The following is a 24831-nucleotide window of genomic DNA, read 5'->3' on the forward strand; positions in this document are numbered from 1 at the left end:
CATGAATTGATTATGGCAGAGAGGGTGATTGGAGAAGTTAAGCTTAATATGAGTTACAGGCTGAAAGCAGCATTGAAATAAAAATTCCCCAAATAACCAATTTACTGTATCCATTATTAAACTGCAATGAAAATCATAATATTGTAATCATAAACTATTTAAAAAGTGTAATGTAACTTACTGATATACACCCGATTGAGTATAAGAGAGAAAAGTTTCAAGCATGCTCAAACAAGAAGAAAAAGTATTCTAATGTACACGATCGCTCAGAGACAGGTTAATTCTCCATGCCCACACAATCTTACTCCTTTCATTAGAAAAGATTAATCACAACCTGATCTGTTCCGCTCCATTCTCAGAGCTCCCCCTCCTCTGTCAAAAAGGCTGCCTTTGCGTGGTGCTTACACAGGCAGGTCATGAAGATTCAGGATGTACAACATGTTCTTACTCAGCACAGCCTTGTAAAGGAAACCTGAGATCCTTGCTAAGCTGTCAAATAAAGTCACTTCCTTCTACTCACTCCAGAATGGTTAGATCTTTGGTGAAACTAGAGTAACGCAGAGTACCAGAGTTAACACTATTCTTTGCTTCTACTAAACAGAACACTCTCAAAACTCTTAATAAAAAGTGTTTATAAAAAGTGAGAAAACAGTGTTAAATCACTTCTTGCTCAGATTAAATAGAAACCGTGACCCTCCCTCTGACTGCTAATTACAAACCCAGTATATTGTGGCAACTTTGAAATGGGTACAGGTGAACGGCTAAGGTGTTTGAAAGGTTTATCTAAGCCTAAATGGTTTTCATGTCTTCCGCAGGTTCCATGACATTGTGTGCTTATATGGTTAATTGGTTATAGTTTTAATACTGTACTACAGCATATATACTGTAGGTGCAATCCTACCTCCTCTTTCCCACTGAAGACAGACCACTCACCTACTGGGGTGTCCTCGTAGATCAGGAAGAAATTATCAAAGAAGTAATTCAGGAAATAAGGCAAGCGATTGAAGGCCATGACTGGGGAGAAAACAAAATGGAGAAAAAATTAGTTCTAACTTGGATCCTCACACTATGTCAGTATCTTAATTGCATTATACCTTGTAACGCACTTTGGATCTTTCACAGGATTGTAGACATATTTCCCTTCCTGTGCTCTTCTGTATTCCTGAGACTATGTCTGAGACAGGGTGGATGAGTGATTACATTGACAAACTTCATGAGAGGGACATACAGTATGGTACCATCTACTCACATTAGGTAGGTATGCCCCTTTGGGCCATTAAGGCCCCATGGGGGAATGGGGGGCATGGGCCACCATTTTTCCTCAACCATCTGACACTGGAGATGGAGTTGATGTGGTCAGGCATCACGCTCCGGCCGGCCTATTACCCCCAGAAGGATTAACCCCAGGTACTCATTTGGAAAGCAGGCTGGGTGGATCTGGGGGCCGTCTGGAAGGAATTAGAACAAGCTACATCGCTTGCCCCTACCTGGGATCGAACCCAGGACCTTCTAGTCAAGAGCTAGACGCCCTTGCTGTCAGAGCTACCACGGCTCCCATCTACTCCATAAAAGACTAAATCGAATCTGCTCCATAACTCAGATATCATTTGCAAACAAAAATAATTAAAAAGGAGCAGATTATAAGAACTTTAATATGCCATTCTAACTTTTCTATTTCACTATGGTTTAACACTAGGAAGTGTCCTGCCCTTGACATGTGAAAATGTGAGGAAGATTACAAATAAGACCCTTGTATCACTTCACACATACTGTATAGCCTGTAGTTGCTAGTTGCTAACTGATCAGAGGATCTCATCCAGCAGATTCTTGAAAGTAGCCAGAGTATCAGCTCAAACAATATGGCTGGGTAGCTTGTCCCAGACACCCATGCCATTTTGTCTAGAGCAGAGACTCCTGTTGTCAATTTTAAATGCACGTCTTTGTAGCTTCTGCTTTTGTCCTGTGATTCATGTTTCACTGTTATGTCTTAAGTCTATTGGGTTGTCTTTGTCAATGCCTCTATTGATTTTCAAACAGTTGAATAAAAGCCCTTCTAGTCTCTGTTTAAAACTAACAATGGTCGGCTCTTTCAGTTTCCCAGCGTAAGAAACTTCAGACCAAGGAATGTAACTATTTACTGAACTTTGCACAGATTCCAGTGCAGAATTATTTTTTGTAACATGATAACTGAAATTCCACATAAAATTAGAATTTCCTTGGGGGTTGTACAATTGTCACATGATATCCCTTGATTGAAATCTATACATTCTATCATTCTGTTTATCCATTTTAGTGCCTAGAGCAAGAAAATGTAGTCCAAACATAAACCTCTAGGTTTTCTGCAGAAATGGCTTGTTTAAGTTCCCCCCTCCCCCATCTTACTTATATTACAGTATATGTTTCTGATTCCTGTGACAGGTGTTTGTCCAGTCTTGAATTTTGTCGTCCTTTTCTATGACATGTTTTAAGCAACGGTTATGGCTTGAGATGTTTGGGGAATGCAGAAATGCCTTTATTTAAATAGATGAATCTGTACAGTATACAGTATGTATACCAACAGTTTGTACCATAGAGGAGGAAAATGACTAATTGGTGCATAGAAATATGCGTTTTTTTTTTTTCAAAAAGAAGAAGGACCAAAGATACTTTACAATTACTTTAATTTCTCTTACCACATTTGCTCTAAAATATCTGGTGTGTAGTCACTAAAAAGCCTGTCCTCTTCCAGATGGATAGTCGTTTTCTTGCTTCAGAATAATTCATCTGATGTTCTTAGTTTTTTTTTTCTCCATGACTTGGCTTCTACTCTTAGCAGATATTGAACACCACTTTGCAAATATTTTTAAAGAATTTTCAATTTGAAGGTAAAGTGCAGCCAACACAATTTAATAAGATGATCTGACAACCTCTTTACCTTCTTTCAAAGCACTGGATTAGCCTTCTCAAATCTGTGGCCACTATATTCTCAGTCCACTATATGCCTTTCTAATGAAGGCTTCTGGAAAGTACTGGAAGGGCTGCTGCAAATTTTCTCTTTATTTTTATACACTTAAGCGCCAAGGAATTCCATTATTAGAAAGAAATTGTTGCAATAATAAGGGTCAGCCTTTGGGAGCTCGGTCGATGTGTGTATAAATGTGTTAATGTGTGTGAAAGAGAGAGACAGAGCAAAAGAGAGTGCAGCCTTTATAAACTCAAACAAATTGATCCAAAGCAGTGATGGCATCTTCTTAATCACTTTTCCCGGTGGTACAGCTGTACATTTCATTGGAAGTGTCTCCTGTGTCTGTTAGTTTACATGGCAGCACGGACGGAGCTGCCACACAGACAGACAGGTTTATCAGGTGGCTGCAGGAGCAGGCAGGACTCACCTGGCCTGACAGAGTGGAGAATCAAGGCCGACAGGAGGAGATTCCTGATTGTCCCGCTGGTGTGCCCCTCCATCTCCTCAGCCTGGGCTGCCTTGGAAACACACAGACACACACAGTTATCACCTCCTGGGCTGTCATTTCATGGGGCATCTTTACTTCCCAGTTCCTGCAGGCAGCAACTACTAGTAAGGAAGTTAACTACTGGATATAATGTACTGACCAAGACACCTGGCAATATTGCTGATAGAGTCCAAGAGCAATTGATATGTATGTTATAGTCAGCATTACTAAGAACTATTATCTCTGGTTGAGTCTCTTAAGGCAGAATGCTAAAATTGTGAATCTCCTTATATCATAGATAAAAATAATCTTGAACTGCAATGAAATTGCCGGCAAACTGACAAATGTAGACTACAAATATTGCTGGCCATTGTTACCAGTTATTGATGGTAAGCACTGTAGGCAATAATTACCAAGTGTAAAACCACCCTTAGGGGCATGAACAAAAACACACACAGCATGAGTCTCCGAGAGATGTGCTTCATGTCTTTGGGCCCAGTTAATAGGTGTCTCCGGATGCTCTGCTACTGTATGTGAGATTCATGCCCAGGTTCAATTAAGGACCCACGCTGTTTGCACAATATACATACTAACACAGCCAAGATGAACAGATTAGCCTTTAAAACTGCACCATCACTGCACACAGGCTGGTTTGACTATGGTCCTACAGCATGAGTGTACAGGACTAGAAATAAGACTTATTTTGAGCAAATACTGTATGCTCCAATGTGGAGCTAAAATAATATTCACGTCACCCAGAAGTAGGACACCATAGGTTGTATTAGTTCAGAACACTTGCAGTACTGCAACCTAAGTGAAATCCAAGCTATACATCAGACTGGTTTTGAAGAGTACTGTTAAAACAGAACAAGAGCTCCAGTATTTGCCTTTTCTTTCAGCTTGACACTTGGCAATCTCCAAAGAGTCTTCTTCCTTATCCAAAACACCATGAACAAAGAGCATAAAAAATCTTGTGATTAATTCAGTGACACTTTGAAAAATGTTTTGTTTTGATCCTCAAAAGTCCTTTTCAAATGACATGAAAGTCCATAACCAATGAATGGATGCACTGGAACATACAAATTAATTTACCCAATGACTATTTGCGGATACAAGAACACATACAAACAAATCTGTTCTAGGCTGAGAAGCAATCTGTACAAACCAGGGTCTTGGACAGGAAACTGAATACTGAAAATGAGAAGAAGCTTTGGATTGGCGTGATGTATGTCAAGACAGCAGTACAGAAAGACAGAGAGAAAGCTGCTTTGCACTTCATTGCTTTCTGAGGTAACAATCTGAGGAGCTCTTTCTGCAGTATTTTATATTACAGAAGTAGAAGTACGGTTGTGTGCATTTACAGTTTATCAGACTTAAACATTTTGTGGTGGCATGAGCTAAGAAATTTTGATTTTGATTTTGTGGATGTATTTTACGGGGGATCGGGAAATTTGCGTGACTTAGAATTTTAACTTGCAAAATCCTTTTACTGCACAGAGCAGCAGCTTTGATACAGTATGAGCATAAAGGGAAATTGTTTGGCCTGCTGATGGTTTTGATATAAGCTTTCTGGTTCTACTCTGGGATGGACCGTCTTCTAGAAATGAACTGATTTCTGTCCTACTTCTGATCCACTACACTACAACATGTGGAGGAGAAGCAGCAGGAGCAGCATCTCCTCCACAAAGACCTGAAGCTTGAGAAAAATGCAGTAACTACAGTACGGTAACTCTTAAATGCCTTCAGTATCAATAGTCCCTTCAAGTAGGGATGGGGGGTCCCATTGATTCTCTTCTGTTGTCTGTATACTGTAGGTTGTTAAGGGTTTAACAGCTAATTTACATCATTTAATTATTACAGTATAATCAAGGCATTGCTCCGTTAATTATCTTGGAGAATTCTCTCAGTGAACAGCTCCTGTTGTAAATTAATTAAGTCAATAGTAAGATGAAAATTAATGATGCAATAAAAACAGATATAAATGAAATTAATGTTTCATTTACTTATTTACTATATGTGTAAGAGAATGGTAGAATGATCAGGTGGCTTAGCCAATCCCCACTGAGGACGGGAGTACATGCCTATATGTGCACTCAGCTTCATTATAATGCCCTGTGTGTTACATACACTGCACCAACTTAATAAACTAATGCCATCTGGGCTTGTTACTCTATCCTCAAACAATATATGTGATATGTCCCAACAGTTTTTATAGTAAAAGTTCATTATGCTTTCCAAATTAATTTAAGAGGTTGTCTAATTACTGGGGAAACATTGCATATGGTACAAGAAATGGTACAAAACCTGTTTAAAACAGGTAATACATACCCAGTCTCATTAATACATGTCAACATACAGGACCTGGTGTTTTAATGAATTGTTAAAACACCGTCCAGTGTTATCGGGAAAGGTGGGTTTATAATTTAGGATAATGCCCTCATAAGGGGCTGTACTCCCAGATTTCTGTATTGGAAGCACAGCAACTGGCAACTACTTTCTTTGTCTGCCACACTGTCTACAGCTCCTCTTCACTGTGATAACACTTTATCACAGGATAACACCGGAGAGACAAGCAGGCCATCCAGGAGTGCTTCAATCCCACAAGTGTGTTGTGAGGTAAAATAGGATGCTTTAATACAGCTCAGCTGTGTTCTAGTAGTGTGTAAATCATCTGAATGGCAGATTAGAAGTGCTGTGAATTGGTCCACAGCTCTACTTTGTAGATAACCAAGCAATATTTCAGTTGTATTCCTTTGATGTCAGATGTAGAATAGTGGATGGGGTGAACACTCCAACTGAGCTGACCTTAACTGCATACACTTACACATTTTGAAAGAGCGCTACAGCTTTAACATTTTATAATTTATAACTCCTACTATACCAGCAGCGTCTCCCAGCTGCAAAGTGCTTGCTTTCAATGAATTTCCTCAATCCAAATGGGATTAGTTGTGAAAATACCCCTAGGCGACTATCTTCAGATCGAAAAAAGAAATCTTGGTTCTACTCAGTGTCCCTATAGTTCATCTTGAGATTTAGTCAGAGCACTTTATTTTAACAGAGATGTTTACATCCCTTTACAGAAACATTTATTTTCATTCGGTTTCCTGTTTTCTCAGCAGTACCAGGGACTAGGCCCCACAGTCCCAGCTGAATGAACTCCGACACTTAGTATTTAAACTACAGTCCAACCATGCTATTGGTTTCGATTTAATGCTATTTAACTATTTATCAGGACAACTGATTGGCTAATACAGCATGTTACATTGAATGGGCACAGTTTTATGTAGATGATTACACACATTTTACTGAGCCAGGAAGTGATGATTGGGTGATTAGTTTGACAATAGTAGACAAGTACAAAGCTGATGTGGCTGATGAGAGATGTAGTGTACACTGTAAGTAGAAAGACAAAATGTAAATTATTTTGTTATCCAGCTGAAGAAGGCAGAAGGTATGCTGTGTCTTTTACGTGCATGTATTTTCACCCTGGCAGTGCTGTGCAGACTGTACAGTAAGTTGCCTGGAGTGGAGTGGAGGGTTAAGGGGGGAGGGGGCATTAGGGCCATGTGTGATCTATCAGCACTGGGTTTTGAGTGTGAGCATCGCTGCAGAAATTACCTCCAGAAATGGAAAAGTCACTGAGGCGGACAGACCCTCACAGACGTACCTGGCACAGCACATCTCTCTCCCTCTCTCGCTCAGTATGACTGACCATATCTGCTTTGCCCCCGCACTCTCTTTTGTCAAGTTCCCCATTTTCCCTCCGATCTTTCCCTGTTCTTATTTTTGCTTTTCATGATGAACAAATTGATTTTCTGCTGGTAGTTTGCTGTCCATTTTAAATAATAAGCACTGTTTATTTATTTAAAAGGGCCATTTTCTGATGAGAAAATTGTACAAGATACAATACTTTACAATTATAGATCTTTATCCTTAAGAAAACCCAGACACAGCATCTGCGTGTACCATTATGTTTTCAGTTGACCTTAGTTTAGTACTTCCCTCTGGATAACTAGGAACATTAAAATAATATTCTAAGATGGGGTGAGGACATATATAACAATGGGTTTTAAACTGGAAACTAATTCTCAGGGTAAACATACTTTTAATAGATCAAACACCCTCTTTAAAGCACTCTTTGCAATAATTATTGACAAATCTGCAATAAAAATGATCTTGTAAGTAAAGTCTAAATAATAAGCAAGACTACATCAAATTGTACAGGGCACACAATGGATTAAGTAGCAAATGTAGCTAATTTAATTTGTTATATAATATTGTCAACTGCTGTATAATTCTGTGCTCTGTGGGTAACTGCTGTGAAGGGTGCCATAGCAAATAAAAAGATTGATTGAAGCCGGTTCCAGCTGCTAAGACAATTTCTATTTCATGTAATGACTTTCTTTTTTCTAACATTTCAGATAAAGATAATTATTGCAAATCAGTATGGTTCATCTTGGAAATTTTGCTTTAAATAATAGAGGGTGGTCATTCAGTTGGTGCATTGTTAACACATTAAATTAATCATTTGAAGGACTATGGAGCTTGGACGCCTTTTCCTGTGAAAATTCAACTGAATTTTGTGCAATATTTTCAAGGCCTAGGTGCAGGGTTTACAATAAACCAAAATAAGCTATTTGAAAGGGCTCATGAATAGTAATCCAACTTGTTCTATTCCTCCAGACATCAGCACAGAGCTGTTACAGGGACAGAGTTTAAGGAAACAAGCATTTGAGTGTGATGAGTATATCTTGCATGAGAGAGACACACGGAGATTGTAATTACCAGAAGCAGGTTAGAAACATGGCAAACAGCAGGTCTAGAAAAAAAACTATAACACTGTCAGGTTTTGTCGTGCTTACTTTTGTAGGTTCTATTTTTATCCAAGGCAGGAAAAACCTAATTTCCTTTGCGCCATGGACAAGCAACTTTGTCAGGGTCCATCAAACGTAGGCTTGTATACTTTTTACTTTAAAAAATAAAGGTATTGAATTTTGTGGCTGCTGGGTGTTGCTGTCAGCAGGGCTCAGCTGAGTGGAAACCTGCAGCTCTTGCCACCCCACTCTCACACTGGACACCACTCTACCACTTGACGGGTGCCAAATTAAACAGGAGCTGCACAGTTTGACCAATTTATTAAATAGTGTCACTGGAATAAAAAAAGTTAAAGGAAACACCATCTGATATGGGTCGGGATGGAGAACAGAAACGTACCCTTTAGAGATCTAAATAATTCTATTGACCAAGACTGAAGAAACACCCTTCTGAGCTCGTTGGTGGTTAAATAAGTCCAAAAGACCATACTGTAAGCATGGGTATAAATAAAAGGCACTCAAACTTCATAACTCAAAACATGGAAAACCTTTTATGCCAAAGAACTAGCCACCTAATGTAAGGGAAATGAACTGTCTTCAGAAGCCTGGTGTACCTTCTTGGTATATGCTGAATACGAAACCATACATATTTCCTATAATGTACTGTATATACCGTAGGATACAGTATATACAAACTAAGTAGATGTATAAATTATTTGATAATAAACATATGAGTATGTCATGTTTTGTTTCATTAAGCTAAATTTATCTCAAGTTTTCACTACACATTCACTTGTAGCTGTATTACAGTGCTGAAGATACTGTAAAAAGGTTCCTTTTTCTAAGAACTGTAAACAGCAATAATACCACTACTCCAGGTGGCCATAAAGCGTTTTCAGCCCAGCCATCAAGTTAAAGTCCTGGACTGGGTTTTGTTTTTGCCCTCTTGGTCATACCACCCTAAATGCTATTGGAGCAGAACAACGTCTCCTAGGCCGTTAGGCAAACTCAGATCAGTCTATAATTTCCAGAAAACCTGTAAGCAATCTCACCCTGGGGGAGAGTGAACACAACATGCAAGTTCAATTGTAACCCAATGATAATCTTCTCTGATCTGTAATCTTTTATTTTGTGATGTTGATAGCATAGACCGATTGGAGGATAAAGAAATAAGAAGTTCTTAACAGTTTGTGAATGGAGGAAAAAAAACAAAAGCTTAACTATGAGAGAGGTTAAAAAAGCTGGGGAGCACATCTATATCTACAGTAGTTTTCAATCAGGTGCCATTGAGAATTTATTAGGCATCCATCACTAGCCTATACAATATAAACAAGTAGATGGTCTCAAGCCCAAAAATAAGTGACTTTTCATCTGTGTGGATCACAGCATAATAAAGAAACATCCCCTACACATAATTGAGTAGCATTCCTCCTTTACAACACCATCTTCACATAAGTCTGCTACCACCAATCTGCCCCTGTCAGCCTTGGAATCTCTAGAGCGATGTTTAGCACATAAATACCAACAACAAGGATTTGTCAAACTGCAGTGCTAAAAACGAATGAGCATTATCTTCCCTTCACAAGATATTTATGGGGGAGTCTGTAATTGAACACGATAAATCCACGAAGTTTGAGTTATGTGTGAAAAGAAAAGGCTGTTGCTGAGAGCAAGAATCTTTCTCTCATACTGATGATAGAAGCCCCGAGTGCTGTTCCGATGGTCACAAATTTCACATACAAAATATTAAATACCATCAGTCTCACTTTCCCCAATTATGTTCATATCCCAAAATGGCTATATAAAATGTAGCATTTAAAATGAATTTTAAATATAAGACTTGTTCCTTGAGACCTTCAAAATGTTGTCACAACTAAGAGTCAGCTCTAAGACATTTGCTTCTGCTTTGGCCTGACTTATGTTTTTTAAATTATGTAGACATAACTTTGGAGTCCTCAATTGTGCCTTTAAGTCTTGGTTTACGGAAATGCCTCTGTACCCACTGAACCATTCGTTTTAACATTAGAAGCTTTGCAGTGGAATCCAGAAGGTTCAGTGCCAAATGAAGTGAGAAGACTATCTAAGGTCATCTCAGGAATCCTGATCGGAGTTGGCTAGTGACATGACCCAGGCTCGAACCTAAAACATCTGGATCATAGAACTCAACCTGAGCACAAAATGAGCACCTTTCCTGGTTCAGTCACTGAGGAGTTCCTTCCACTGTCCAATTTAGACGGCTAGTGCAGAACATACAGTATTTAAAGGTAGACTGGTGTCCCTTGTCTGTGACTGTTCAGAATGTAGCTCTCAAAACCTGCATTTGCATGCTAACAAATAATTTAAAGAAGAAATCAGAACAAATAAAGAAACTGGGACGTGGGTAATGCAATTTAGTATGAAAAAACATAATAAAGATTTTTAATTCCCCTCTCTTTGAACCTGTGAAGCAAGTGGATTAATTAGGCATTGAGCAATGTATAGAACAAATCAGAAAACAATAAATTATTGTTATTATTAATGAGCATTGAGAATTCATTTCTTTTAGGGAAATTCTTTTTTGGTCCTGTGAGGTTCCGTGGCCACACAAGTCAGGGGCTTTACAATACAGGCGCTGAGAATACAGAAGAATCCCACTCACATTATTAAATATCTCAAATTATTTAGATAAACTGAGAACTTTTATTTTCTTTCAGAAATTCCCAAATGCCTTTCTTTCTGTAAATGCAATCACCCACTGGGGGAATTCACAGAGGATTTCACTCTCTGCAGTACTAGCACAATCTCCTCAGTCATGAGAAGTCCTCTTTTTAATGGGATGGGCTGAATGGGCTCATCTTCTGTTTTTCTTGAGGTCTCCCAATTTCTGCTTCACTGCACTGGATGATTTAATGGCCTTACAGCAGAAGGTGGTATTGTCTCAGGGAGCCTAGCTTATGAGGTGGGATAATTCAGTCACTTAGACAGCTTGGGTTAGCTCCAGAAACCGAAAAACTGAATTCTCCCTTCAGTTTGCTTCCCAAGTATTCGACGCACTGTACTCTGGTGGTTTTTTTACTGTTTCTACACTGTCTAAAAGCTGTAGGAAACGACAGTGAAAATATCAGTACAGAAAAAAAACACTTTAAACACTTGATATTTACCGTGAGATGCCTTGAATTGCACCATTATCCCAATCAATTAACTCATAAGAAATTAGTCTCCCCACGTTTTCCCCTCTGACAAGTGTTTTGAAGGTATGTAAAAATGGGTGTGTTGTGCATTCTTTGTTCATGGGGAAAAAAAAAACGAATGCACAAATTCTGAGTTCTGTTTTCCAATGGAGCAATGGAGCAACATGAAGGGAAACCGAACAATAAAGAACATTGAAACAGAGACTTTCTGGTCCTCTAAAAATATTGGGGTACTCCCATAATGTGTTATGGCTACCCTTAAGCCATACCCAAAAGCAGCTCGAGCCCAGAAATGAGGAATTGCAACCTAAGAGCTGAAAGGAATATTCCTCTCCTTGTTTTATCGATCAGCAGTGGAACAATCCCAGGAGAGATGCATAGGAGTTCATCAAATATTGGGGTCTTCAATACATTCCTGAGCAGGTGTTTGGTATGGCCAGCCCCTCATACATCAATTATTTAATGACTCTAGCAAAATCTAGACATGAAAGACTATTGAAAATCCAGTATTTGACTACCTGCAGTTTACTATTTATTCTTCGCCCTTTTATGTGAATGCTATCTTTATATCTGCTTTACATACTGTGATACGTACAGTACAGTATGCTGGTTATTCTAGTCTTAACTGATCCAGACAAAAACTGTGTGAGCAAAAGAGTTCTCAATATCTGCCCACAAAGTGGGGAACCACATAGGAGAAACATTAAGATTTGTCAATTTTCTCATTTAAGCTATGTTTATTATATAACAATCTTGTTAATCATATTAGGCCACGGGGGGTTTTAATTATTGTCCAATATCCACTTGACAATTCATTCAGGTTTTGTTTAATATGGAAAAAATGAGGTTTGTCATTTTCTTCCACTTGCCTTTAATATCGTAACGAGGGCTTTAAATGCAGCGAGAATACAATTCACATCAATACCCGATTCTGTCAGAAGTACCACAAGCAGTCTTGTGCTCACCGAGTTACGCTAGAGCTCGGCTGCCTGTGAGCAATAAGTGCCCTACGAAACAGGAAAGTGTAATCCCACCCTCGGGAAGCACTGAAAGATCCTTGACTCCTGCAAGCATCTTTACAGCCCGTTATTCCACATCTTTTAGAATGTCTTGTCCCCCTCGTGCTCTTTCCTCTATATATCAAAGGAATTGAACGCTAGTATTCACAAAGCGTCCCCGCTTCGGGTTTGTATTAAAGAAAGCTAATCTCGCGGTGACGTTCTCTTTCACCTAGCACGCTTCACTGCATGATGCCCAGGCGGGCAAATTAAAGCGCATTAGATGAAATCCGTGAGTTGTGCAAGTGCTCTCGTCGTTACTATATTCGATTTCTATTTAAAAAAAAACTGAGGAATTTGTACCGATCTTCTCTGAAAAAATAACATTAAACATTGGAGAGGCATCATCAAATAACCAAAGCAACATCTCTTTCGGTTTTTCTGCCAATGTACTGAGTTCAGGCTACAAGAAACGGCCAAGACTGCCTAGATGATGCAGTTTAACCTTCTGTTACTTTATACTGTATAAATCACACATAAATAAATAACTACTTACCGCGATATCCAGCAGAGTTGCCGAGATACAGCCTAGACACACTCCAGAATCACACAACTGTTGAACTGTTGGCAGCTACTTTAGTATCTATCTGCTAAGATGTGACAGTTTTAGTGTAAAATAAGAAATCTTATTGTGATCTGAAATAAATAAAATGCACAGATAGTATATTGTCAAATATAAGTGATGCAATGAATACATATTAAGCGTAAAACTTTTTAAAACATCCTAAGACACAAGCGCTTTGTAAAAAGAAAGCAGATGTTGCTGTAATCGCGCAGAGGCGCTTCTCTTGTTTGCCCTTACTCTGCTGGCTCTGAACTTTAATAATACCTACAGCAATTTCATTTTCATCACTGCCCTGGCTTGCGCCCATGAAACGATTATTAACATGTAAGGTAAAGTAAGTCCCTGCGCTGTAAATTGATCCGCGGACGAGGAGATACGAGACGCTCGGCGTGCCGCAGCCAGGTGATAGCGAACCATCTATCTTGCTGTACAGCGCAATCCTTCATAACAACAACAACAAAAAACTCATGGATCTTTGAAAGTATAAGAGCATAGCAAAGAAATAATAATGTTAGCAAGAATCGCAAGTTTTGCCACCCATCTCTCTATTTATCCAATGCCTCCGGTTTAAAATATTATATGTACTTGATATTGGCTTCTGTTAGCCCCCAGGTAGTATTCTTTGCCGCGCTGCATTTTTAATAGTGTATTACTAATGCATGTCTCTGTGTGTGCTGCCCGGCGAACACCACAAATCACGCACAACTCCATGAAAACGCACGGCTCCCGCTGTGAACCCCACACTCCAGCCTTAGGTCACAGGTTAAAAAAGGTTACCGTTGGACCGCTGTTTGGCACGGAATGTGCTGCTGTAGGAATGTGAATCAATATTATAGCGTCTTACCTGTCTAACCCGTGTCGTTCTGTGCGCCTGGAGAGCAGCTGTTCTGCGGTCTAATTACTAAGTGAAGTATACTCCTGTTAGCACCTTGGTTTTTCCGTTTTCACGGCAAAGAACGTGCCTTCCTCCTTTGTTATTCTCACGACTTCTCTCTGCTGGGTCCTCTTCAACTTCCACACAGTGGAAGTCGGTTTCCAGTCCCTCGTCTCTCGCTCCCCCCACTACTAAAAGTGCTCGCTCGATCCGGTGGTCTGGATAATTCCCTCAGGACTCAAAAATTAGAACACCTATTCCTCAGATGTCTCTATCTGGGATAATACTCGTCACTCTATCGTTGTGCAGTCTCATATCAGCATATAATCAGGCTAAAACGAGATATTAAAAACAATCGTAGTAGCCTGTATCGATTATTCCGTAATTAAATTATAAACATACAAGCACTTGCTCACCTACTTTCGTTGAAAAATGAAATGCCTATCAGTTTTTTACCATCCTTTTTTTTAAAAAAAAGATGTTTCTTAACTGCGCTGCATGTGACGCGTCAGTTCCTGGGAGTAAATCAGTTCTCTCTTAGTTCGTCTTTTCCGTAACATACTGTTTTATTAATCCTAATAATAACACGGGAATAATTACTAAATTGATGCTTCGGTCACAAATTAGAGGCATGGAAAATTCGTGATCTAATGATCCTCCCGGCAAAATACCACTGGAGCTGTTCACCTGAGCACTGTTCTCTGTCCACCGACCCTCGAGATATCTGGAATGAATGAACTCAGGAACGATAAAAAAAAAGTCTTTCCCTTGTTCCCTCCTTCTCCCCCCTCCTTTCCGGAGAAAGTAAGTTAGCTGATTAGTTTAGAAGACCAATCCGCTGTTTTAGCTCGAGTTTTTTTCCGCTCACGTGTCATTAATATTACAGTGGATGAAAACTTACACCACCCAGTTCTCTGGACTGTTCAGTGTTTGTGAACTTCAAATCTTCCTTTCTTAAACGCATACTATTAAGCTTAATCGTAGTGTAATCGAATGGGTCGTCTGGGCCGTCTCAAAGTATTAGCCAGTACAAAGGTACCCCTCTGCCTTCGGTTTTAATAACTGCATAGTCAGATTAATACGACACCCGGATACCTCACACTCCAACATACAGTAATTGCAAATTTTGAATAGTCTTTGACACTTTGATCTATTCACAGTTTGTTTGGGAAAGTAAGTAACTACAGTAAAAGAAACAGTGAACAGACTGTTCGGTCACGCTGCAGTTGTCTCCAATTTTCATTCATGAGTTCCTTTCTCTGTTTTTAACAACTGCAGTTAGTTGAATTCACCTGATCTCCTCAGCGATCCGGCAAAGTGTTAGTAGCACGGCTATCACACGCCCCCTAGAGGCTCCCCGTCAAATTGCTGTTTAAAAGTCCCTTAGAATTCTTTTAGAGAGCGTTTTGAAAGAAACAGCGTTCGGTATGAATGGTTTTCTGCCCTATTGATATTTCAATTATGAAGGGTAATGGAAATTTTGCTAAACTTTCAACGACTGAATGAACAGTGAAGACAATTTCCTGTTGAGTACATATTGAATCTGTATGAAGTAAGCTTGTCTTAAACGTCTTTTTTACACCTGAAGAAGGCTCTACAGCTGAAACATTGTGTTCCCTTACTTCTCTTTTCAGCATGGAATAAAACTTTACTTGTTCCTTAGCTGTCTATTCTTATTGTTTCATTTACTCAACATGAACTAACAATAAACCACTTGTTACAAAAACGTGGAAAACTTCTATGTACAAAATCTCATGAAATCTGAACTCAAAGTGTTAGGAGGCAAATATCTGCAGTGTAGTGCCACAGGTGTAATGGCTGGCCAAAATTCAAGTGCAGAGCTTCGGGTTTCTCGGAGGAAAGCTTAGGAAAACAAGAGTGGGAATTAAGCAGGGCTGCCAGGGGTGTCCAGGCAGCCCAGGGTTTTAGGCAGACTGGCTGACAGCAACAGGGCTGCCCATGTTTCCAAGCACATGGATAGAAAGGGCAGGGCTGCTTGGTGTTTCAAACAGACAAGCAGGGCTGCCTGAGTTATGAGTAGATGGATAGACTGATGTCTTTATCAGTGCTTAGATGTGGTCAAATCGGCCAAAACACAGGTTCCACAGACAAGCCAAGTCTGTGAGAACAAGATCGGGCTGTGTGTTTTTCAGTCTGGTTGCTAATCCATCAGACCAATCACCAGAAGGCACCTCGTAGCCATGTCAACACCAATAAAGCCATGAATCAAGTCTTTTTGTGGTGGTCAATTGGTGGCTTGGTTACATGATTGGCTGTCTGATTGATTGACTCAGCTTTGATGTGAAACCTGTGACCTGGCCACAGGCACAGACTTGCTAGCTGCTTCCAGCCCATGTGTGACAGTGTCCTAACCTTAAAGGGTGTTATCTGGACACCACCCAGGGCCACAGCAGATGAAATGAATGGAAGACATGTATGATCCATGGGACATTTAGTTCCAGGGCTGGGATTCACATCCATTCTTCTGGTCCTCTTCCTCACCAATGGAACAGATACTGGTGGATTGAACTCGATACTTGCCCAAGATGAGATGGGATGTGAGCGGAATTTTGGATGGGTCGAGCTGGAGGAGCTGAAGCCAAAGTTTCCTTGGATGCCAGTTCAGTTTATAGTAACAAGATATGAAATGTCTAGGATATGCCTCGCCCTAGAGGCTAGGGAAGGGTAGGACTTTATGTGATGCCATTTTTGTGCTCGAAGATCTTGTACAGCCCAATGACCCACAGGGTCGGTTTCCTAGAGGGCAGGCGGAGACGTAGGTGCCGTGTTGAGACCAGACTGCAGAGTAGAATCAGATCTCTGATGATGGTTGAGTAGCCTTCTAGAGGTTGGCTCATACAATCCACCAAACTCCCTCCAAATCTCAGGCAGCTTGGTCGGCAACAGGGACATTTATGGACTTTGCTGATAACCCGAGGAGAGGAGACTAGAACCCCTTCTGGCATTTGAAGAGTGACGCCCCTGTAGATGAGTTTGTCAGTATATTCCAAGAGAACTCCACTCAGAGCAGTAAGAGTGGCTAATCACCCTAGAAGGCAGACATGTGGAAGCAGAGTTAGGTTTTGAGATCTTGGTTTACTTGCTATGTTTGACCTGTGGAGCCGAGGCACTTCCTTTACGTGATGTCTGCCATCTGTGGTGTGGACTGAAGTCACAGGATTGAGAAAGACCAGTGAATAAATCAATTGAAATGTGCTGCCATGGTCAGTCGGGTAGAGGTAGGAAGAGGAATAGTCTGGTGGGAGCTGTGTGAAAATCTTCCGTCTGGCTACAGATGGAGTATGCCTCCACAAACACGTCCATGTCTGCTCTCATGGACGGTCACCAAAAGTGGAGGCAGATGAGCTCCAATGAACCCTGATGTCTGAGATCTCTGGAAAATTTGGAGTATTATCCCTAATGTAAAACATCCTGCCTGGATTGAGAAGGAATGTAGAGCTTGTCAGGAGGAGCATCGGAAGGAGCAGTGTCGGTAATCAGCCACATAGCAAAGTGACCCTGAGGATCCAGTGTGGGGGGATAATGGAGGTAGGTTCCGAGGGAGTCTTATCTGGACTCTACTTGATGTTCCAGTGACAGCTTCCTGGAGAAAAAGACACAGGGATAGAATGTCATTGGTGATCTGCAGTGTTGAGTCCACCTTGTCTGTCTCTACTTCAAAGGGCTCAGATGGATCTGGGTGGAGAAGCTCTGGAGGTTAAGTGCAAATACCTTCTGCACTTTGAGCATCCACTTCTCTAGACTTTCTCAGTGAGGTCAGTGATAGGAGCTATGACTGTAATGAAGAGGCGAAGGAATCATCATTAAAAGTGCACAAACCCCACAAAGCTATTACTGAATATGATGGATGCGGGCCACTCTCTTACTGCCGCAGCCTTGCTGGGGTCCAGCGGGAAGCCTGCCAAGGAAAGTATATGCTGTCTCCCAGGGTGGCCACCTCTGGCTGGTAGAAGTCACATTTCTCCAGCTTGGCATGGTTGGTTACCTCTGAGTTGGTTATCTCTGTATCCGCTGAGTTTTGGGTCAAATGGTTGCGGGAGTATATCAGGATGTCATCTAGACAGACCATCACAAACTACTCTAAGAAATCCCAGAAGATGTAATTCATGAAATGTTGGAAGATGGCTGCAGCATTGTGAGACATCACTAAATGTTTGTAATGCCCTGCAATTGTATTGAAGGCCATCTTCTACTCATTGACTTCTTTAATTCAAATTAGGTTGTATGCCCCCCTCAGGTCGATCGTCGTACAGATAGCTGCCTGATTGGCTCTCTCCAGAAGCGAGAGAATAAGTGGCTATGGGTATTGTTTCTTTCTAGTGATCTTGTTGAGCCCCCTGTAATCAATGCAGGGGTGCGGGGATCTGTCTTTTTTGGCACAAAGAAGAGCCCTTTTCCAGCTGGTTGAGCATCTTGCACCTTCTTCTTACTAAACACATCTGCAAAATGGTGATAGAATGGAGGTAGGACAGACTGAGATCCAAGGCACCTAATGGAGGGAGGCTGGTCCCCAAGACAGTAGTTCCCAAGATGACCATTCCAGGTATGGGTTCTGCGCATGAAGCCTGGGGAACCTAGTTTGGAGATGATATGCACAGAAGTTGGATGGTTTTCCAGTGCAACAGTTCCATGGTCAAGGTCAAGTGTTTAGTCTTCAGCCGGACTGCTCCTGACCCCAAGGGGGCCCTGTCTAGTGTCCGGACTGCCAGAGTCTAGCTGCAGGAAACCAGGGGAATTTTCAGAGTCTTCAAGTCAATGAAGTTTCCTGCAGCACAGAGAAAGGTGTCAAAAGTCTGGTTAGCTGCACCCCAGACCAGTGTGTCGGGAAGTATGGGTCTTTGTACGGGGTGAGAAGAAGTCGCTGCCCTGCTCTCCTTCTTGCCAACTAAGCTGAAACATTTCCATGACGGTCTGGGTGGGTCTGGAGACAGGGTCCCTGTTCCCTGCAGTAGGTATAGAGGCCTGCATGATGGGGTTGGGTGCATTCTGAATGAGTGAGTGAGCAGAGATGGGATCTTCCTTGTATCACCTCAGCAAGGCCTGTTTTTCTTAACCAGACATGGCAGGTGCAGGACTGGATGGCAGGAAGGATCTCACAGGATTATCTGTAGGTGGTCTCTGTCGCCGCTCTTGGTGACACTCTCGCAAACAGGTATCGAGCCGGATGGCCACGGTAATTAGAGCATAGAGGGTGCCCGAGAGATCTCTTCCTACATGCTCATCCTTGAGGTTTTCAGATAGCCCTACCCGGAATAAAGAATGAAGCTCAGCTTATCCCCGTCCAGTTTCTATAGACATACAAATGGCATACGAATGGGCTGAGCAGGTGCTGCTGTTCTAATTCGGCTATACGGCCCAGAGAGTTGAAAATCGGGTGAAATGCTTCAATGAACCAGGCATTATCATTGCAGAGAGGATGTGCTTGGTCCCACAGTGGAGATGACCATGCCAGGGCTGTTCTGTTTAGCAAGGTCAGTTCTATGCCACATGGTCAAGACGGAGGACAGTTGTATGGTGACATTTATTCCAGACTGCATCAGAAATGCTTTGCAGCCACCAGGGCATATGGGAACAGAAGGCAAAGCTGTGGAGTTACCTCCTTTCACTGAAACATGAGTGTCTGAAAGGAAACTGGAGATAAGAGTTCTGTATCTTTGAAGATCTTTCATCTGCTAGCAATCAATGTTAGATGTGTTAAATGGGTGGAAAATCTCATTTGCAATCCTTTTAACGCTTTTATCACTCATATTTGACAGCATGATGTATAAACTTGCTGCCAGATTTCCAGAATCAATGTTTCACTTGTACAGTACATACTATATACAATTTTGAAGCAATTCAAACAGTCCCACTTTAAAAAATGACGCTTGTATCAAAAATACAGTATAGTGCAGCAATTTGTAGTGGATCTTAATGTCTGTGCACAGAATCTGTGTGGTCTTATCATTACTGTTCAGTGCATATACAGTAGGACCTAGTCTGCACTACAGTATGTTTTTCCCTGCAGGCAACTGTTTTTGTTTTGCAGCTGGCAGAAAATGATGGTTTTTAGTCTTTTTGGTGGAGAGTATGGGAGAAAGCAAATATCGAAACACCAGTTTATAAAAACAAGTCAGAATGCAAATCAAATTGTAAGGGGCAGAGAATGAAAGGTAGAGGGGGAAATGAGATGGAGACTGAAAAGGTAACAAAAGAAAAATGCACAACCTATTTAAGGATTTGCATTGTTTTAAGATTGTATTGCAAACCAATTCTTAAACCTGAATGTTATGATTCTTATGCATTTGAAAGATAAACCTTCTGGAGGGTCAGGGATAACATTCAGATAGGCTTAGGGTTAGGTTATCCCTTAAAGAAATTATTTTTTTAACTTTGAGCTTTGTTTTAGGGTGGATTAGAAGCACAGTTAGAGTGATAACATCATTGTAAATTCAATTTAATTCTTTGGATGATGTTAGTAACTGCTCTTGCATTATTTCTAGGGCACACAAAAGGGGTCAATTAATAATCTGAAAAAAAAACTGCATATACTTTCTTAATTTTTTCTTAATTCAGCCATTTCAAACACAAACAAAGCAGAATTTGAAGCCAAGCATCTATGGTAATCCAAATTCTAATCCAAGATTGAAGTTTGATGTAATTACATTCAGATAACAGTATGAACACCACATTCAAATTAAGTCACTTTTTACATATTTAGCATTTGACATATTCAAACCCACTATTAAATCACCTGAGTGGTATGATTCAAATACAGGCTTTTTTCAGGTGAGGGAAAGGCTTGAACGAGCATTAGGGTTAGGATATCACCTAAATATCAATCATTTTTTAACTTTTGAACTCTTATCCATTTTATGATGGATAAGAAGTATAAATAGATTCTTATGTTTGTTGTACCTTCAATTTTATTATTTGCATTGTGTTGCCAATTGTTAATTTATTATTAACACTATTGCTAGGGTCTAAAATGTAGTCTGTTTAAAATTTGGAAACATAAATCGTCTACTTATTTGAAACTGTTAAATCAGTCATTTCAAGCACAACCCAAATGTAAACTGAAGTCTAGCATTTATAGTAATTCTAGCCTGAACCCAAGCTCCACATAAGATGCAAGTACAGTATACTCAAAAATACAGAGGGAGTGAAATGTTGAATTTAAGAGGCATATTTGCCTAAAAAAATAAAAACTCACATTACACCAGAGCATTTGAGCTACTTTAAGTGCATACAGTACTTAGACATATTCCCACAAGGCATTAGATCACCTGCATGGTATGATTCAGAAACAAATTTCTTCAGAAATAACACTGAGCTAGGGTTAAGGCTAGGCTATCTACTGTAAGTAGATTGATGTGTTTGTTATACCTTTGATTTTATTTTTTGCATTGTGTTAGCAACCGAGATTGTATTAACAGTAACTGTAGTTAAAGCCTAAAATAGAGTCAATTAAAATGTTGAAAACACAACTGAATATACTTATTAAACTCTCTCAATTCAGTCCTGTCTTATAGTCACATTCTTAAATATTATTGTGATACAGTGTCCATTAGTGAAGAACATAGCTTTGTTGCCTCTTTTTTCTATAACTGATATTTTTAAGGGATAAGGGGTGAACTAGATTAGCCATTAGATCTTTTGACAGAATGGAATTTTTAAGTTGTTCTGAAACTCAAAGTAATCAGTTAGAAACTAGAGGGCTACATTTTTGCTGAATATATCCATTTAATAAAACTTCAGAAATTATTTTGTTTAAATTATTTTACTTAATGTCATTATAGCCTGTGGCCATATCACCCTGCAGCTCTCAACTGGTTACCCATTGACGCTAAGCAGGTTTGAGCCTGGTCAGTACTTAGATGGGAGACATCCTGGGAAGCTATGGTTGCTGCTGGAAGAGGTGTTAGTGGGATCAGCGGAGGGCGACCACCCTGCGGTCTGTGTGGGTCCTAATGCCCCAGTATAGTGGCGGGGACACTATACTGTAGCGGGCGCTGTCTTTCGGATAAGATGTTAAACCGAGGTCCTGACTCTCAGTGGTCATTACAGATCCCTGGGCATTTCTCAAGAAGAGTAGGGAGTTATCCTGGGGTCTGGGCCAAATTTCCCCCTTCGGCCCTTACTGTGGCCTCCAAATTGTCCTCATGATTGGCTTGCATTTGCCCTGTGATCGACTGGCGCCCCGTCCAGGCTGTACCCTGCCTTGCGCTCGTTGCTTGCCGGGTAGGCTCTGGCTTCCCACAACACAGTATGGTAAAAAGGAGTTTGGCAAATGACATGTATATCATTTTAAAGATGCTTTTTATCTTTTGATGAAGAGTGATCTACGAAACAAGAAATGCAAGAAACAGTTAACTATTTGCTTTTTAAACACCTTAAAATCAATTTGACCTATCGTGACATCTAAAACTGTGTCAATTTATTTAATAAAATATTCTACCATAATTTCAGGCCTAGAAAATGTACACATACAGTAGCTTAAATTGAATTTAGTTCGTCCTTCGGATGAGACGTAAAACCGAGGTCCTGACTCTCTGTGGTCATTAAAAATCCCAGGGCGTTTCTCGAAAAGAGTAGGGGTGTAACCCCGGCGTCCTGGCCAAATTTCCCATTGGCCTTAACCAATCATGGCCTCCTAATAATCCCCATCTATGAATTGGCTTCATTACTCTCTCTGCTCTCCTCCCCACTAATAGCTGATGTGTGGTGAGCGTTCTGGCGCACTATGGCTGCCGTCGCATCATCCAGGTGGATGCTGCACATTGGTGGTGGTGGAGGGGAGACCCCATTACCTGTAAAGCGCTTTGAGTGGAGTGTCCAGAAAAGCGCTATATAAGTGTAAGCAATTATTATTATTATTATTATTCAGTGTCCTGTCTGTCCTGTTTGTGTTTGCACCGTGGATCAAGAGGAATGATATTTTGTTCCACTGTACACTTGTACTGTATATGGCTGGAATGACAAATAAACTTGAACTTGATTTCTCGACTTTCCCTGCCACCAAGTGTCTAAGTTAAGTTTAGCAGCCTGCAATGTTTTAAGTAATTCCATAGTCTCCATTCCCCTCCAGTGGCCATGCCTGGTATTGCAGCACTTTCACTGTTAATGCGCTTTAATACAGGTTTATGGCATCAAACAATCTGTACGGTGCTGTCAGAACAACATACTTAGGTATGTTAGGATCAGTTGTGCCACTGCAACTTCATATAGTGTCATAGAAAACAATCGAACTGATCACTATACACAGGTAACTTAAAACCAAGAACAAACTGAATAGAGAAAAACAGGTATGGGTTGTAGTGTACAGTAGCTTGGCTTTTTTATATCATGTAGGGCCTGTATCACATGGTCACATATGGGACTGATATGAAGCTTTTTATCATGTGCACAGAAATAGTATCAGGAATGTGCTTACATAAAGCATAAAGCATAGCAGGACTTGCTCTTTTTGTTTGGTAACGGTTCACACACTGCTATGAGTACCAGTGATGGCATTTGCAAAACTGTGAAGTTCAAATTTACAAATTTACAGAACTTATAGCTCAATGTGTAGACTGTGTCACACTGCCACAAGAGGAATTTGTATAGTTTGAGGGAATCAGGAAGCCTGTCATTTGATTCAGCCCTGGGTTCCCTGCTCAAGGGATGTGATTGCAGTTGGTTGCTTCTTAGCAAGCAAAGCCTGACAGCTGACACAAGCCTGACTGTGCAGAGCTCCGTGGGGCACAGTGTCTGCTTTGAAATAATGCCATTAGAATGACTGTGGCCTTCCTTTCAAGAGCAGACTTATTTTACAATGAAATGAAAGCTGTAGCTGGAGAGAGAGGCAAGGTGTTGTGAATAGGACTAATGCAGCTTGTTAAAGATACTTTAGTATGACATCTCTAATGTACACTTGTTTAATGTTTACATTTGTCATGTTGTGAGCAATGTCTATTGATTATTCCATACATTCCATACATAAATTACCCACTCAGTCTACTGAACATTAGAATAAAAATCTCACTGACATTCTCGTAAAATAATGAGCTCCAGCTTTAGAATTTCACCAAAATGAACCTTTTTAATTGCACACAAAAAAGGCTTCAGGGATATTTAATAAAGGTTTAATAACCTTGCACAGCAAAATTGCACAGCAATTAGGGAGAGAGGAGAGGGGTATACTGCAAGCCTGGAAATGGTGAGCCATGGTTACATGACTAATCCTGACAGACACTGAAATTAATATGAATATTGACCAGGTGGATAGTCCTGCTAATTGGCTTATTTTATAACATTTCTTCAGAGCTTCTTTGTACAAAGTGACCAAGGCCTATACTACTTTATGAAGGGTTGGAAGGGACCCACTTAATCCACAACCAGTGTGCTGCACCTACCTGGGGGACATGCAGCAGCTATTCTGTGCCGACATAGCCACAATGTAGCTGATCAGATGGAGAAACGGGCATGTGCTTCACCAATTGAAATATGGGGGAATTTCAGGAATGTCAGATTTATTCAAATCCAGAGTTACACTGCTACTTGATTTCTTTCTGTTTTTTTGCTTCTTTTCATTACAATTAAATTGCCAAAAACAACCAGCTATATTTGATAAATTACTGTTAGTAATTTAGAGATCATTTAAGACTAAAATCTACTGTTAGTACTCTTCAGTCAACAAGGATGAGAGTTGTCTTAATTGAACAGGTTACTTGATTGATTAATCAATAGTGTACAGGTATTGGCAATTGTACCAAACAGGTAACCTTTAACACCAATTCGACTTTGGCACAGTAGCATGCTACCTGTTTTGCCCTGATTAAGGGGTGCCTTTGAGTTCCCGCAGAATTAGGCAGGAGGCTTACTTAGGAGGCTGAACCTTAAAGTGAATATTCATCAGTGTGATTTCACGTAGTTTGCAG

General features: G+C 40.4%; 1 protein-coding gene across 2 annotated transcripts in view; it reads right to left on the reverse strand.

Moving 5' to 3' along the window:
- cdh23 (cadherin-related 23) overlaps window positions 1-14303 on the reverse strand; it is a 200893-nt gene extending 186590 nt beyond the window's left edge. For both annotated transcript variants that reach the window (XM_088635229.1, XM_088635227.1), the window contains exons 1-3: window positions 13883-14303; window positions 3372-3462; window positions 934-1014 (exon numbers count right to left, since the gene is read on the reverse strand). In XM_088635229.1, the coding sequence (XP_088491355.1) occupies window positions 934-1014; window positions 3372-3444 (154 nt within the window). In that variant the 5' untranslated portion in view covers window positions 3445-3462; window positions 13883-14303. The remainder of the gene's footprint in view (window positions 1-933; window positions 1015-3371; window positions 3463-13882) is intronic.
- Window positions 14304-24831: the final 10528 nt, after the last annotated feature.

This window comes from Lepisosteus platostomus, chromosome 6, assembly GCF_059453375.1.
Source record: "Lepisosteus platostomus isolate fLepPlt1 chromosome 6, fLepPlt1.hap1, whole genome shotgun sequence".
NCBI lineage: Eukaryota > Metazoa > Chordata > Actinopteri > Semionotiformes > Lepisosteidae > Lepisosteus > Lepisosteus platostomus.